This window comes from Pelobates fuscus, chromosome 7 (assembly GCF_036172605.1).
Source record: "Pelobates fuscus isolate aPelFus1 chromosome 7, aPelFus1.pri, whole genome shotgun sequence".
NCBI classification, from domain to species: domain Eukaryota; kingdom Metazoa; phylum Chordata; class Amphibia; order Anura; family Pelobatidae; genus Pelobates; species Pelobates fuscus.
In genome coordinates, this window is record NC_086323.1 from 99317047 (window position 1) to 99333172 (window position 16126).

Sequence of the window (16126 nt, forward strand, 5' to 3'; positions counted from 1 at the left end):
TTAGCCTATCCCGCTTGCCCATTCCTCGTTTGTACCTTCCTTAGCCACTTTTTGCAACTTGGATGATGGAGCTGCAGAATGAATGTTTAGCAAGAGAATCCCTAACGAGGCGGTTTGATGTTAATGAGCTAATTGTCAGTGTAATTATTTATTGACGACGAGGAAGCGCTCGCTGCTGTGGAGGCTTTTCGTGAGTATGCAGCTGTATTTGTCATTTCCCAGAGAGTTTGTTGAGACAAAGCAGAGAGCGGCAAACAGCAGCAACAGCTTTTCCTGTTGCATATGCAAGAGCCGGAGCAGGATCCGAAGACACAAATTGATCTGCTATGTATGAGTGCCGAACGGATGATATGATTTCACTTTGGCTCCGATACTGCAAGGTGGGAAACGTTGCAAGACTTAAATAACTCTACTGGTTGCGTTCCAGCTGCTCAATTCAAGCTATTCATTTACTCTCTGCTACAGATTTAAATGTTTTGGCAGATTAAAAATAAAAATAAAAAAAGACCGCTCTTGGGGGTCCTGTCCCATTACTGCAAAAAAAAAAGCGGCTAATATAATGTTTGATAGTCACCCCTTGGTCGCTGTGTTGGAGCTTATACTTGAATTGCACAGAATAATTTGCAAGCTCATAGGGGGCCAGTGTTACTTTCTTTTTTTTTTTCTTTTTTTCTTTCTTTTTTTTTAAAGCATGTACTTGCAAGTAGACAAACATGATTTGTTACAGGGCTATTAAAGATGGACTTAAATATTATCTATATACCACCTTTCCCGGCTGAAGAGCAGAGAATTGTAAAGGCTGAAATATATTTGACCTTAACAGCCAGAAGACTTGGGACCAATTTTGATGACTTTTGGGTCCTGTTCATGAGCGTTTTACATAGAATTACTTTAAGGCGGCTCTTGCTCACGGGGGGTGTGTGGTTCAAATTATGCTGTCCTTTATAGTTGGAGTAAAGGGATAATTTTAGTGGAGAAAAAAGTGACCTGATCTCAGCAGGTGCCATACAATTTAGAGGTAGTATTTTACATTCACTCCACCTCCACCGTGGTTGTTTGATACCCTGGAATTGGCCTGTTAATTTAAAATTATAGGCCAAAATAACTGATATACGGGTTGTTGTTTTTCTTAGTTCTATTCTTACCTAAAATTTGCAATTCCATAGTCCTGACATTTTCAATTTAGTTGAATAATTCTGTCTGTTTATTCCTGAAGCATATGTGCTTATTAAATACCAATCCTCTACCAGACCTATCCGGATGTAAATACATTTGCCATATACCTCTATAAAGCCCAATCGTCATGCAAACTAATACAGACACCAGTGAGCTTTTTCTATAATTTGCTCTGCATCTGTGTTTTCTATCTTTATTTTTCTTCATTCTCTGCTTTTAGGGCCATAGTGAACTTTCGCATTAACCCCTTGGCATAGCCTAATCTTTACATTTACACAGTCACTTCTTCCTATTCCCTAAACCCTTTGAACTGTCAGCCGAGAAGGGGAGGCGAGGGAAAGGGAGTACTGGAGCTGTGGTTGTTGTGGCAACATCTAACGTCCCTCCATAGCGGTGATATAAAGTGATTTCACGGTTCACAGGATCTCCCAACTCCAAACTCCATAGCTGCCACCCCCTCTTAAAACTGACTGGATGAGCTTGTGTCGCTCGGAGGCTGTGTGCTCTCGAATCATGCACCGTATTAACTCCTATGTTTAAACAGTGCAACATTACTGTGTAGGCCATTGATGGCTAATTCAGACATTGCAGAGGTCTGTGAATGGCATTTTCTGTGATGGTCATAGTCTGACATTAACTATTGTTTAGGCTGGCTGAGCATCATATGAATTGTATTTCACAAACATCTGGTCAGCTCTCACTCGTGTCTTGGGGGAGGATTAATAAAGCAGATACTGCAGCGTTCCCTGTGTACAACACAACACATTAATGTTTTCTGCATCATTAGTGTGCACGCCGTTAAGGCAGATAGGGCATTTAAAAGGTTGATGGGCATTGGCGACCTATCCTTGTCTTTATGATCAGCAGTAACCGGAAGCCCAGGCCCCACCAGCACTTTAAAGTAACTGTATTTTCTTTCATTAGATTTCTCTTCTTAGATAACAGATAATGTTTTACCTACTTTCATGCGGTTAGCAGCGCTGGTTTCTGTCAATTAGCACATTAGGCAGGCTTGGTTTTTAAACCTTGCTTTACAGCAACGTGCAAACTCAAAACATGCAATCTTTTGCAGGCTGTTAGTTGTATCAGACTATTTTGCAGCAGTGGCAGCAAAGGTTTTCTTTCCATGTGTAAGCTTTTAAAGAATTGGTCAGAGAAAAGGCAGTGTTTACATTACTGCATAGGAACGCCTCTAGTGGCAGTCACCCTGTGATCTCGGGGAGGTGGGGGAAGGTGTTCGGTGGTCAACTCAAGCTCAGACACTAACTGACAGACACAAACTTGCTTATTTGACACACTCTCACTGACAAGACACGCACATGCACACAAACACACTGATACTGACACACTCACACACCTTTTCTTGCCATGCTGCCAACACTCAACAGGCTGATAAATTCCAGGGATTTGTCGAACCCTGCAATAAAGTTTAATGAACATATAGAACAATACAGAACAAAAGTGTCATGGGCATTTGTCTCTTGTGTTCTTGCAAACACCCAATAATCTGCAGCTTCTGAATTGATGATTGATCATCACGAGACAGATATGGAATATTTAAGATTTACATTAAATGCCCAGATTATGCATTTAATTGCTTTAGGAATACAAATGTGCATTCCTAAATGGTATAGTGTCATGTTAACAGTGTAAGTTCCTGGAATTCAGTGAGACAGCCACTAGAGGCATTTAAACTCTGCAATGTAAACATTGTTTTACGTGGCGGGGTTAAAAATCACAGGACAATGACACCCAGACCACTTTATTGAGGTGATGCAGTCTGGGTGCCTATAGTGTACCTTTTAATATTAGTTTTTAGAAGCACTTGCCAAGCTATAAATAGGCATTAAAACACATATAACTTTAAAATTATTATTTTAATATGCTAATGGAGTGTAAGTTTTTGTTTTAAGTAACCAAAAAATGTTTCATTTTCTTGTATTGTTAAAGCAATATTATTCATCCTTTATGAGTGTTTCGCAGGCTGGTCAATTGGTAGTGCTATATCAAGTCTATATAGTTATAGAATGAGGTACCATTTGTCCCCTAGTTAGTGATTTCTGACTAAGTTACAGTTTTCTGTTCTGTTTAGTACCTGTTTTTATTATTAAAGTTTAGATGCACGGACCCTCATTTATTGTTTGAGAGCAGTCAACTGACTCTTTCAGCCAATTGGTGAGCGGCCAGATCCACATCCAGCTTCTGCTGCTCTGCAGAAGCCAGATATTGTAAACCCTTCTTCATAGGGAACCAGGCGCCTGACAAGGCCAGGTAAGTAGGCAAGCCATTGTAAAATGATTTGCCCCATTGCAGCAAGGTTTAGTGGTTATGATGATTGGAATAACCCTTTTAAGGGATACTCTAGGCCAGGCTTACCCAAACTCCGGCCATCCTGATGTTGCTGAACTAAAACTCCCATGATTCTCCGCCTATTTATTTCGTTCATAAAATCATGGGAGTTGTAGTTCAGCAACATCTGGAGGGCCGGAATTTGGGGAAGCCTGCTCTAGGCATTAAACAACTTTAGCTTAATTAAGCAGTTTTAGTGTATAGATCATGCCCCTGCAGTGTAACTGTTTAATTCTCTGTCATTTAGGAGTTTTTATCACTCAGTTTCTGTTTACGCAGACCAGGGGACGTGTGAAAAAAGGTTTGCATGCATGAAATTTATTTTACTTTTCAATGAGATTTCCATTGACTTTAGAAGTTTTTATCTCCTGCTTTGTAAATTTAACTTTAATCACACATATGAGGCTCTTTCAGGCTCTACAAGGCTGTTATCAGAGCAGGAGATCAGACATTCTAGATGAAACAAACGGCAATAAAGGTACCTAGAATATTTAGGTTCTGTTTTCAGGAAGTGTATAGGAGGACTGTGCAAGTCATATGCAGTATGACTAGGGCTGTATACACCAAATGATTTAACTCCTAAATGAGATCTGAGCAGTTAGACTTCAGGGGCATGATCTATACACCAAAACTGCTTCATTAAGCTAAAGTTGTTTTTGTGCTTATAGCATCCGTTTAAGTTGTTCATTTACAGAGATTTGTTTACTGAACATTGCTGTAATATTTTAGTTTCCTTTAGAATGGCTATTGGCAAGACAAATTGTGAACTACTGATACCTTTTTATGTAACTGAAAATATTTTTTATAATTGGACCCAGAAATCTTATTTCTAAACAAATTTATTTTAGTTGCTGTGAGTCTATTACACTCACACAAAAAAATATGGTACATCCTCTATAACTAGGACCTTGGGGAAGATAAGACATTTTATGAATTGCTCAGTTTGGTTTCTGTGAGGTCATCAAAACATGTGAACCTTTTCCAGTTACTTAAAGGACAAGTGTCACTAGCATTTTTTTTCTATTATAAGAATCCTATATATATATATATAATGTATTATATGTAAAATGCCTGAAAATATATCCCTGACATTCACAGAACACTAAATTACTCTGCCTTTTCATACATCCTCGGTCAGACTGAGCTAAAATCCGACGTCATCAGTCATCGCCCCTATGAGCTCTGCCTCGTCCGATTTCTGCCTGCATTGGCAATTATAAAATTTAGTTAAGCCAAATGCAATCTGACCGATTCTGGAACATTGGTTCGGATGAGGAAATTAGTTTTTCCTCATCTGAACTAATCTTCAGCACCGGAATTGCAAATTATTATTATTATTATTTGTGTGTATGTGTGTATGTGTATATATATATATATATATATATATAGCATCAACTTATACCACAGCATTTTACAGTATTATGAAAGGAGGGAAATTTAACAATAAATAAGACCTTTACAAAATGATACAGAAACAATAGGTAGATGGGGAACCAGCACAAACAAGCTGATCATTCAGTTGCTATTTGCAAGTGAATGATAATTTGAATAACTATTTGCCTGTTGAACGCATTAGCTACAGTATTGCAACATATTGCTACAATGGAGGTCTTTAACTCCGTATGCCCCCACTGCTTTCTACTAAATATTAAAATTAGCAAGGCTGCCTAGCCACTAGAAAAGCCCCATGAGAATTAGCATGGGGACATAGCCCCCATGTTTGAGTGGACACAGCAACCGTTTGCAACTATAAATTTTTAAGGGGTAGCTATCCCCTCAATACCGACCCATGCTTGGTGGGTGTGGGCTCTAAGTATAATATGTTGTGGGGGACCTAGTGTGCCCTCCTCCTGTCCCAATACATTCTGGTGGGTTGGGGACCTAATAAGTACAAGTGGGGGAATGAACATAGTGCTATGTCCTGTCCACTGATCCCCCATCCTAGCTGGCAGTTGGGGCTTTGATAAGTATAATGGGGTGGGGGGGTAGTGTGCCCTCACCTGCCAGCATAGCCTAATAACTATGCCATTGTCCACCCCACCGAATAATAAGTGCTCCCCTCCCCCTCAGTGGCTAATGGTCCCCAATCTCCTACATAATTACCAATACGGATAGCGCACTCTCCTGGATCCCAGGGTGCAACCGGACGTGAGGTTGGCCAATCCTCACAATTTGAATTACAAAAAAGTAATGATGGTCCAGGCACTCAAGTTCATTCCAGTGGGCAGATTTATTGGAGCAGATTCAAAACGTTTCGGCTCAAAACAGGGCCTTTATCAAGCACTGACAAAGGCCCTGTTGTGGGACGAAATGTTGTTTTGAATCTGCTCCAATAAATCTGCCCACTGGATTGACCATGAGTGCCTGAACAATCATTACTTTTTTGCAAAACCCAATCTCCTATAGGCCACACTATGACCGGTATTACAGAGTGTGGGAAAATTTCTACGCCTTGCAATATGACCAAGAGCGCTCTGGTTGGTTAGTAACCAACCAATAAAATCTCCCTGACAGACAAATTATGTTACAGTTGATGGAAACTCTAAATAACTTAGAAAGCACAAATTATTCTGATGTACAATTCTAAAATATACATTTTTTTTTTTTACCCCCTCCCCTTTCTACAGCCTCTGCAGATCGACGACAACTTCTGTGGTCAGGATTTTAACCAGCCACTTGGCGGAACTGTCACTATCGAAGGAACACCTCTTTTTGTAGACAAGGACGATGGCATGACTTCAGTGGCTGCTTATGACTACCATGGACACACTGTTGTGTTTGCTGGAACTCGCAGTGGAAAACTGAAAAAGGTAAGAAAATACACAATTGTTTGATGTAGGCACATTCCTTTTTTGCGTCCCTTTTAAATACCCACGGTTTGCCTTGCGATGTGTTTCAGTGGTTTAAAGCTTGTTGCTGGGAGATAGCCCATGCAGACAGTTCATTTCAAGTCAGCTTTTTAGTATTCACTTAAACATTAAAAATAAAAATGTATTTAAGATTATTTTTTTTCATCCAACAATTTTTTTTTAGAATTTAAATGAGTGGCACATAGCGATTTCACTAATCAGATCTGGGATGTAACGATAGAGAGGAGGAAAGACCCACCACCTGTCACTTCTCATTCTCTCCGTGACAGGTTGTAGGCTCTTGAGAACAATGCATTTTGTCATTCATTCTAAAAAAACAAAAAAAAAACTGCATTAAAAAAAAAAAAGGAAAATCTAGAAAATTGCTACTTTTTCCTTTTGTTCACCTGTCTCCCAAATCTTCTGTTGCTTCTCTGCTCCCTTTATTTTACACTCCTTTCCTGCAGGGCATTCTGTGCAGTTTAGAGTTACTCTCTTTATTCACCTGCCAGAGGTCAAACAAGCACTGATGTAGCTTGTAATATATCCAGAGCATTTGTCCAGCTGCAGTCCTTGATTTCAGATCTATTTGCCAAATGTACCAATATGTCAAACTGCCACATGACAAGTAAAGTGAAAGACCACTGTAGCTACCCCTCCTTCTGGACCATTTTTCTGCTTTTGACACACATGACCAACCTCTTCTTTTGTAAACTTTTTGTAGGATCTGTAGCACTCTCCTCATTTCAATTCCAATTTCTATGATTCTTGTTTTTAGGGTTACATTTTCTGGCTCCTGCTCCTTTACACTTGCCCCTAGATCATCTAAAAACCTTTCTTTTCTTCATCTTCATAATTACTACAGGCAAACTAAGAATTCATTTCATTTTCACAATGATCTATATGCTAACACACTAATCTACCTCTCCGCCCCAGATATGTTGCCCTCCTTACCATGTTTTGAATCATGGCTCAACATCTCTGTTTATAAGACCTTTTGATAATTAAAGCTTAAAGGGACATGCCACAACCCAAATACAAACTAAATAAAATCACTGTTTAGTAGATATACCCCAAATGAAAACATGCATGCATTTCATTGAGAGTTTTTTTTGATTGGGGTTATATCTAAAAACAGCCTGTAAAACTTGTTTTTCTCTTGTCTGCTGCCTTTGCAAGCCCTCCCCTTCTAACCACACCCAGACTTTCTGTGGCTGTCCAATCTCAGACTTCTCAATGCAGCTCAATGAGACATATTTGCAAGGCAGGTGCTCTGGGCAATTGCTGCCTCTTGATTAGCTCCACTGAGTTAACTAAACTAGGAAGTAGCAGTAGCAGGTTAATTTAAAGAATTTCTGCAAAATAAGAGGACCTCTTCACACATAAAGCATTTCCGAAAGCTAAAGTTGTTTAGCGGTCTGGAGTGTCCCCTTTCACTTTTCAATGGCAAAACTGGTAGTTATCCCCTTTTTCTTGAAGCCCAACACCGGAAATCTCTCACCTGGGAGATCATCATAATACTGGATTTATTGCCTCAGTAACATTTGGCTATGTAGGCTTCTTTGTCTTCCACATACAGTTACTTGCTAAATCATATTAAAAATTACACAAACCTCTATGGATGGAACCAAAAATCTTTCCATGGTCTCAAAAATAAAATAAAATAGTCGGGTTTCTAAATGTGTTGATATGACTCCTGAACGTTGCATGTGCTACTAATTATGTAGAGCGTTTGTAGTAATTTTAAATTGGTTTAATTTTACATTACATTACATTTTCGTTAAAGTTCATGGTTCCCAGTTTTCTCTAAATCGCTTAGCGTGATGGATAATTAAAAATTTTTGCTGTTTAACTTTCCCATGGCTTGATTTTTGTCTGCTGCCTTATCCCAGCAACAAACTCCTTGAATGTTTTAGTGCCAAAATCTCATGTCTACTTTCTTTTGTTTTGTTCCCGTGATTCTTACTACAAATTGTTGCGCCGTTGCTTCTGGTGTTGCAGCGAAAGTCTTATGACCTTTATCAGCGTAACTATTTTGTGCATCTTTTCGTTTCCAATTAGCAACAACTATTTGTGTGTAGCGTCTCCACTCATTGATCAGCTTTTTGAAAAATGTATATAACTATATAAACAAAAGAATTAGAATTATTTTTTTCAAATTGAAAGCTCTGCATGAATTATTTCAGCTAGATTGTTTAATTTCCTTCTCATTGGTAGCCTACTAATGGCTCTCCATCAAATATTTTTTTTATTTTTATAATCTGAACTCTGACTCCCATGATCCAATTTCGCAGGATTATAGAAGCCGTTTATAAACATCTGTGTAACATGTTTATTGCAAACATCGGTATTGGTTTGATGTTCTACAAGAGCAATTGCCATGGAAACCAGTTTAATGTTCCTGCCAATTTCTTTGCAGTTGCTCAATTTTTATACAATCTTCCAATTTCCTTTAGTTATAAGATATCAATAAAGATGACAACACTGATACAAAGCATGCACGTCTAGCCTTCCTAAGCAGTGAATGTGTTAAAATGTCCTGTGTTTAGGCAGGAGTGTGTCTCCTGCACATGTGCGTCTCTTATCGCCAGGAAGCCAGTGCGTAGCAGGAAGGCAGAATCTCAATATAGATCTGGCATTTACCCCAGCTGAGAGAAGCCCTAGGAATGCACACTGCACATGGAATTATTGTCCTAAACTCTTCCTGTGCTGAGAATGTTGGCTATTGTTATATCTCAGCTCTCATTGTCAGTGATGGGAACTGTACACATTACAAATCGACTCAAGTCTCATTTTACTTCAAAATTATGAACATAGCACATTTTTCCACTATCATGAACCTATTCTTAATAGTTTATCATGGAAACCTAGATTGTGACATACGAGAAGAATATGTCCTATTTAATCTGCCTCAAATGAAATCACAAGCTACATTTGCATAGTTTTTTTCTTGAATGTATACATTTTTATTTTATTTATACTTTTTACACAAAAGGTTTACATTTCTTTTCTGTTAGTCGTCCACTAGATATATAAAATTAGTTATATCTAATTTCATGAGAAAATAATCCTTTTCTCTTTTTTTTTTTTCTTCTAAAATACACCAACAGGGACTTTTACGACATTGCATTCTAAATACATAGACATTAATATGTAGTTGGTCCCCCCTTTGCCGCTATAACGGCTTCCACTCCTCAGTGAAGGCTTTCCACAAGACTTTGGAGTGTTTCTGTGGCAATTATTGTTCGTTCATCCAGTAGAGCATTTGTGAGGTAAGGCACTGATGTTGGATGAGAAGGCCTGGCTCACAATCTCCATTCCAATTCATCCCAAGGGGTTCAATGAAGGTTGAGGTTAGGGCACTGTGTTGGCCAGTCATGTTCTTCCACACCAAACACATCCAACCATGTCTTTATGGACTTTCTTTTGTGCAGTGGGGCACAGTCATGCTGGAATAGAAATGGGCCTTTCCCAAACTGTTCCCACAAAGTTGGAAGCATAGCATTGTCTAAAATATCTTGGTATGCTGAAGCATTCTGTTTTCCCTTCACTGGAAGTAAGGGGCCTAGTCTGACCCCTGAAAACCAGGCCCATGCCATTATCGCTCCTCCACCTAACTTTACAGTTGGCACAATGCAGACAGGCAGGTAACGTTCTCCTAGAATCTGCCAAACCCAAACTAGCCCATTAGATTGCCAACCAGAGAAGCATGATTCACCACTCCACAGAACAGGCTTCCACTGCTCCAGAGTTCAGTGGTGGCATGCCTTACACCACTCCATAGCTACTCTTTAGCTATGGAATTAGCAGCGTGTTGGTGACTTTTTTTACCATATGTGTCATCTCTCCGTGATCCCGCTCTGGGACTTTACATGGTCTTCTGCTTTGTGACGGAGTTGCAACCATTCCTAAAAGCTTCCACTTCCAATAATACCAATTACAGTGTACCGTGGAATGTCTAGCAGGGATGACCTTTCACGAACATGCAAAGGTAGCACCTGTCACAGTACCAAGCTTGAATTCACTGAGCCCTTCAGAACTACCAATTTTTTTTTCTTACGAATGTGTATAAATGCATGGCTAGGTGCTTGATTGTATACACATGTGGCAATGGGTCTGATTGAAACACCTGAATTCAATAAAAGGTGTGTTCCAATGCTTTTGTCCATATAGTGTATCTATGTATGTCTAATGTACTTCCAAAGGTATAAATATTGTACTGTAGTTTGTGAATACATTGGTGAATGGAAGAGGGGGAGATGACAGGACGGATCGATATGTGATCTAAAGTGACAAACGGTGGCAGTTCTCACATTTCAGTGATTCTTTCTCCTGCTATTGAACTCCAAATAGCAGGATTTTAATAGGTCTTTAGTGCATCCGAGCTGGTGGGGGAAAGAAAGGGGGGAACAAAGTGAGATCAATGTCGAAAGAGGGAGAGACTGATACTTTCAATTATGAAGCCTGAATTCTGCTTGATTGCTTTAGTCCACTCGCCCTTCCCTCGGAGATTGGCTGATTATACTTGCTAGCTTCACCTCTCTGTTCTCCTGAAGTCTGCCCCCTTCACCCTGTCTGACCTAGCGTTTTGCAGAAATTACAACAAAGGGTTTGTTCGCCTTAACTGGGAATTGTGGAGAACGAAATCACACCATTTCCACATTATAGGCCAAAATTGCTGAATTGTTAAAAAAATAAATAAAAAAAAAAATCTCTGATATTCCAATTTGCATTTCCTTTGTCAATTCTGGAACACGAGTATTAATTCATGCAATTTGTTTTTGTTTTTATTTTACAAATAAATAACTTTTTATTTTGGAAGGTTTACCTCCTGTGTATACATATTTGTATTATGCACTATTTCTAGGCCATTCTAATGTCATTTTTTTCTAGGCTGATTTTCAGTGTTAGTATAGAATTTACTAGAGATCTAGACAAAAAAAAAAAGGTTATGAAAATATTGTTTACACTTCAGCTAACCCGAATCTCTCTATGGATTGACAATGTTCCTGCTGATATTGATATGCTTTATCTGTCATTTGCAAGCATTGTAATCGAATGTTTCTATGGATTTATAATGTGTTTTTTTTTTCTTTTAATAGTTGACTCTTGGTATAGAATGATTTCTTTATTTACAGTATGGGCATATGGTTAAGCCCCCCTTATCTGAAAATGTCATAATACTATTCAGAATCTGAATTGACCATTTCTACTCACAATTCATAAATCATAAAAAAAAATTTGGGGGAGGGTTTGTGCGAGAACTTTAATTGCAGATGTGGTTTATAAACTTTCGCTTTTCATGTCTCTACTTATGAGCATGTCTCTTTTACTCTTGCCATGGCCTTTACTAGCTTCCAGTTAGCATTCTGGTCTCTCAATGCTTTCTTCTGATGATACAGCAAGTCGTCTTGGGTGACGGCCAGCATCTGCCATGGCTTCCGTGAAAAACATTCTTGCTGGTTCATCAGTTATGTGATAGTCTTGAGGTACTTGGTGTGACTTCCTTCTCCTGTACGCTGCCCTCCCGTGGGGCATCCCAGGTCTGTGTTGAAAGGGGATACATTGAATTGGCAGTGATACCAGTTCCTCAAGCTCTTTCGGCACCAGCCTGGGGTTAAAGTCAATATGGGCTCAGAACACAGAATACCTTATGAATGAAGCTGCAGGCTGGTGGAAGGAATTAATGTTTTATAGGAGCCATAGTCTCTTATTGCAAAGAACACAAATGTAAGAACAAATCCGGCAGGTAAACCCAGGTATTTCAAGCGTCATGGTTTTTGCTAGTTTAATAAAAAATGTTTCAATGTGTACGGCTTCAATTTTTTTCCAGCCAGACAGCTTAGCTTAAGAGTAAAGAGTCTAGCTCCACAGCTAGAAATTAAACTGGGTTTGAGCTGTATTTTGGATGGGGTTCTGTGCAATACTCACTGGTAAAATGCTCTCTATAATACTCTATTGAATGAGTCCTGGGGTCCAGTGAAATGGGTGCTACTCATAAAGGTAAAATAGTCTGCAAAATAAATTATAAAATGCCCAGCAAAAAAAATATATAAATATATATATTTATGAATTTTTTTTAAATTTATTTTTTGCATGGGATGTGTTTTGCAGGAAGCCAGTCCGAGATTGGTAAAATGACTGTCTCCTGGTAAAATAGTTTGCAGGGTGCTATTCGGACAGGTAAACTAGTCTGCCTGCTGCATTATGTAATGACCCATGGTGCCTGGCGTAATGCTAGCAGGGTGCCAAGACAGAGCACTTAGAAGCAAGGCTGGGTATAATGCCTGCATTATGTGGTGAACAAATGTCTGTTCACACTTTTAAGCTACCAGGGACATTAATCAATCACCGTGAGCTGTCACGTCTCTAACTGGAGACTTGGAAAACAACTGGAGAGGAGCCAGCTGGGTATTTATGAGAAACTGGGCAGCTGATGGCTCTGTCTGTCTTTCTCTCACCTTTTTTATTTTTTCCCTCCCTTCTATTCTTGATTTCTAAATTCTTTTTTTTTTCTTTTTTCTTGCAGAGTTAGGCAGTCTGTGGGCTTTTAGCTTCATTGGATCTTTACTCCTGTCACCCTCAGACTGACTTTCCTGAAATAATGAGTAAAGTAAAGTGAGTTTATACGATTGCCCTTCATTCCTCACTACCTGTTCAGGACTTTTAAACATTATCATTCCTTTAAGTCAGTCCTAGTTGTTGCATGAGTTTAAGTGGAAATATTAGCACTAATTAGTCTGATGGTGGCAAAAGCATTTAGATGGACAAAGTGGCGTCGACTCTGTGAGACTCAGATGTGGACCTGCAGTTTAAGGCATTTTTTCTTTTTTTCTCTTTTAAATAAGACATGTCTATCTATTTGTGGATTCATATTGTGGATGAACAGAGCTACTTGAATGCTCTTTGGAAAATTGACAACAAATTTGCACATTTAAAGCCCAAATCACAAAATTAGAAAAATGAATGAGTTCCGTTTCAATTTCATATTTGCAATCCCCTTGTTTATTTCCCACAATCCCTATTTAGTGATTAAATTTGATTGGCTAACAGTCGGTGTTCACAGTTCTGTGAAGTATTGCGAATGAATTGCAGTAACCTTCCATTGTTTTAAAACGCTCTGGGACATTTGGCACATTGACAATGTGTACATTGGTTCCTGAGAGGTGGGGGGACAGCTCCACAAGCTATCGTTTTAGGCAATCCCACCAGTTCCAGATCTTGATCTGAAATGATGTGTGTGTTTTGCCTGCATATACGGTAATTGTGAATCTGTCACTCTTCACACACTTAACACGAGTCAAATGTAGCAGCTGAGAATACAAGAATACATTAGGCCCAGTTTTTTTGCATTAATGTAATGAAACAAGGTCTGTCTGTTTTAGAATTTTTATTTTTGCAGTATTCAGTAATTTTGCACTGAAATGTTTTTTTTTTTTGTTTTTTATCTTGTGTCTTTGTCACTTGTAATCTTTATGGTTTTAAACGCACATACAAATGGGGGTTCTATATAAGGAAAATGAATGCAGGGGCATTTTGTTAGTTTCCGTAGTGTTTGCTCTTTATCCATACCAATTATACACAATATACCCCATGAATCCAAAGGGTAGCACAGACAAGATCTTGGCAGGAGAAGTGCTTAGTTGTAGAAGAGGTTGTGGCCCCCTTTTCATTATCCACCTTACTATCCCCAGCTCCTGTCCATTAGCAGCTCCTATTAAATGGAGAACAACCGTTTTCAAGGAAAATCTAATCAGGCCCTCTTAGAATATCCTCTATTGACTTCCTCCGTGTTACAGAGCTTGTGATGGAAGTTGCGGAGGAAGATATCGACATACAGCATGCATTTCACGAGAAGGGCTCTCAAATTCCTGCATCTTCAGCGTTTTGCATGTAGGAGAGTGTGGTGCAGCATCACAAACTGCACAAATATACTTAAATGGATATACTATGCTGGAATTAAGTGTTTCCGTTTTTAGTGCATTATATAGATAGTTCATTAAAAAATGTAAAACTTTAACTTATGACAAATGCAGTTGTTTATGGGATATGTAGTTTATACCTCAGACTCTGTTTATCTTATCAGATAGGATGAGAGGAGCTGCTGCACAAGCTGATAGTAGTCATATGTGACCTGCTATCACCCTGTTGACAGTCCGGTTCAGTTTTGTGATCTGGGCTTTGTTGAGCAATCTTTTGAGCTGCTGATTGTCTATGGATTTTTCTGGCGCTATATAAATAATAAAATAATAGTTGTGCAACTGTGTGTTGGACTTTCAACAGAACAGCAAGGGGGAGGAGAGAGATGTCAGTCTATGGTGTCTGTATGGCATTGTGTGTATGGAAGGAAGTGCATTGCACCAATTAAGTCAGTTTGTGCAGGATGCTCTGTGTACCCTAACCTTTGCAATGGTGTAAAATTATGTGGCTCAGAGAGACCCTTTCATGCAAGGTTTTGCTCACAGGAGTATTTCCAGCCATAAAGATGGGCTCAGTCTATCACTTCCAACCAAATATGGAGACAATTGAACATTTGCAATGTGTACAGCAGGGTGCAGGTACCTCCCCAATTTTTTTTTTTTTTTTAAACCAGTAAATATTGATCCAGAACCAAAGATATTGTGCTCGAAAATCTACTAGGACCATAACCTCTAGTCTACAGCAAGCATTGTGTAGTAGTTATTATATGTAAACTGCTAAACTGTCTCCTTACAGTGAAGGGTCATTCACCCAAAGTTTAGAAAGTGTTTTCAGATTTTATTTTGGGGGCATTATGTTTTATTTTATATACACGTTTTATGAAATATATATATATATATATATATATATATATATATATATATATATATGTATGTATGTATGTATATATGTATATGTATATGTATGTTTGATCTCACATTTAAAGGATCACTATAGGGTCAGGAACACAAATATGTATTCCTGACCCTATGGTGTTAAAACCACCATCTAGCCCCACTGGGCACCTCATGCCTCCATAAATATAGCAACATCTTACTGTATTCAAGCCTGGAGCTGTAACTCTGCATGCTGTTTGCCTCAGAAAAGCAAGCAGTCTGCTGACATCATCAGAAGTGGTGATCTGATCCAATCACAATGCTTCCCCATAGGATTGGCTGGGGCTGACAAAGAGGCAGATCTGGGGCAGAGCCAGTATGATTAAAACACAGCCCTGGCCAATCAGCATCTCCTCATAGAGATGAATTGAATCAATGTATCTCTATGAGGAAAGTTCAGTGTCAGCATGCAGAGGGAGGAGACAGTAAATGTTTGGATGCATTTTAGGCAGCCATGACCAGGAAGGATCTCTAACAGCTATCTGAGGAGTGGCCAATGAAGTTATCACTAGGCTGTAATGTAGACAGTGTTTACAGCAAAAAAGCCTGAAGGGAATGATTCTACTCACCAGAACAAATTCAATAAACTGTAGTTGTTCTGGTGACTATAGTGTCCCTTTAATTTTCTGGATTCATGTGGAAGATTGGATCTGGTGACAAAGAGATCAGAAGCATATGTACATAAATATATGTACATTTTTAGCCAGGTTTGGTGTAAATGAATTGTCCCTCATAAATCTGGGAAAGCACCCCTCACTAAAAAAGTTATTTAATCTCTAATGAAAACCACAAAAACTTGGTAATCCATTTTCAAACAAAATTTGCAGTGAATTTCCATGTCCATTTCCTCACCAAAGTTCTCTTGGGACAGAAATACTGGTATGTCGCTAGAACAGG

General features: G+C 38.9%; 1 protein-coding gene across 4 annotated transcripts in view; it reads left to right on the forward strand.

Annotated features, from left to right (window-relative positions):
- Positions 1–16126, forward strand: part of PLXNA1 (plexin A1) — a 257688-nt gene that overhangs the window by 32332 nt on the left and 209230 nt on the right. For all 4 annotated transcript variants that reach the window (XM_063426252.1, XM_063426255.1, XM_063426254.1 and 1 more), the window contains exon 3: positions 6153–6335. In XM_063426252.1, coding sequence (XP_063282322.1) covers positions 6153–6335 — 183 coding nt within the window. The remainder of the gene's footprint in view (positions 1–6152; positions 6336–16126) is intronic.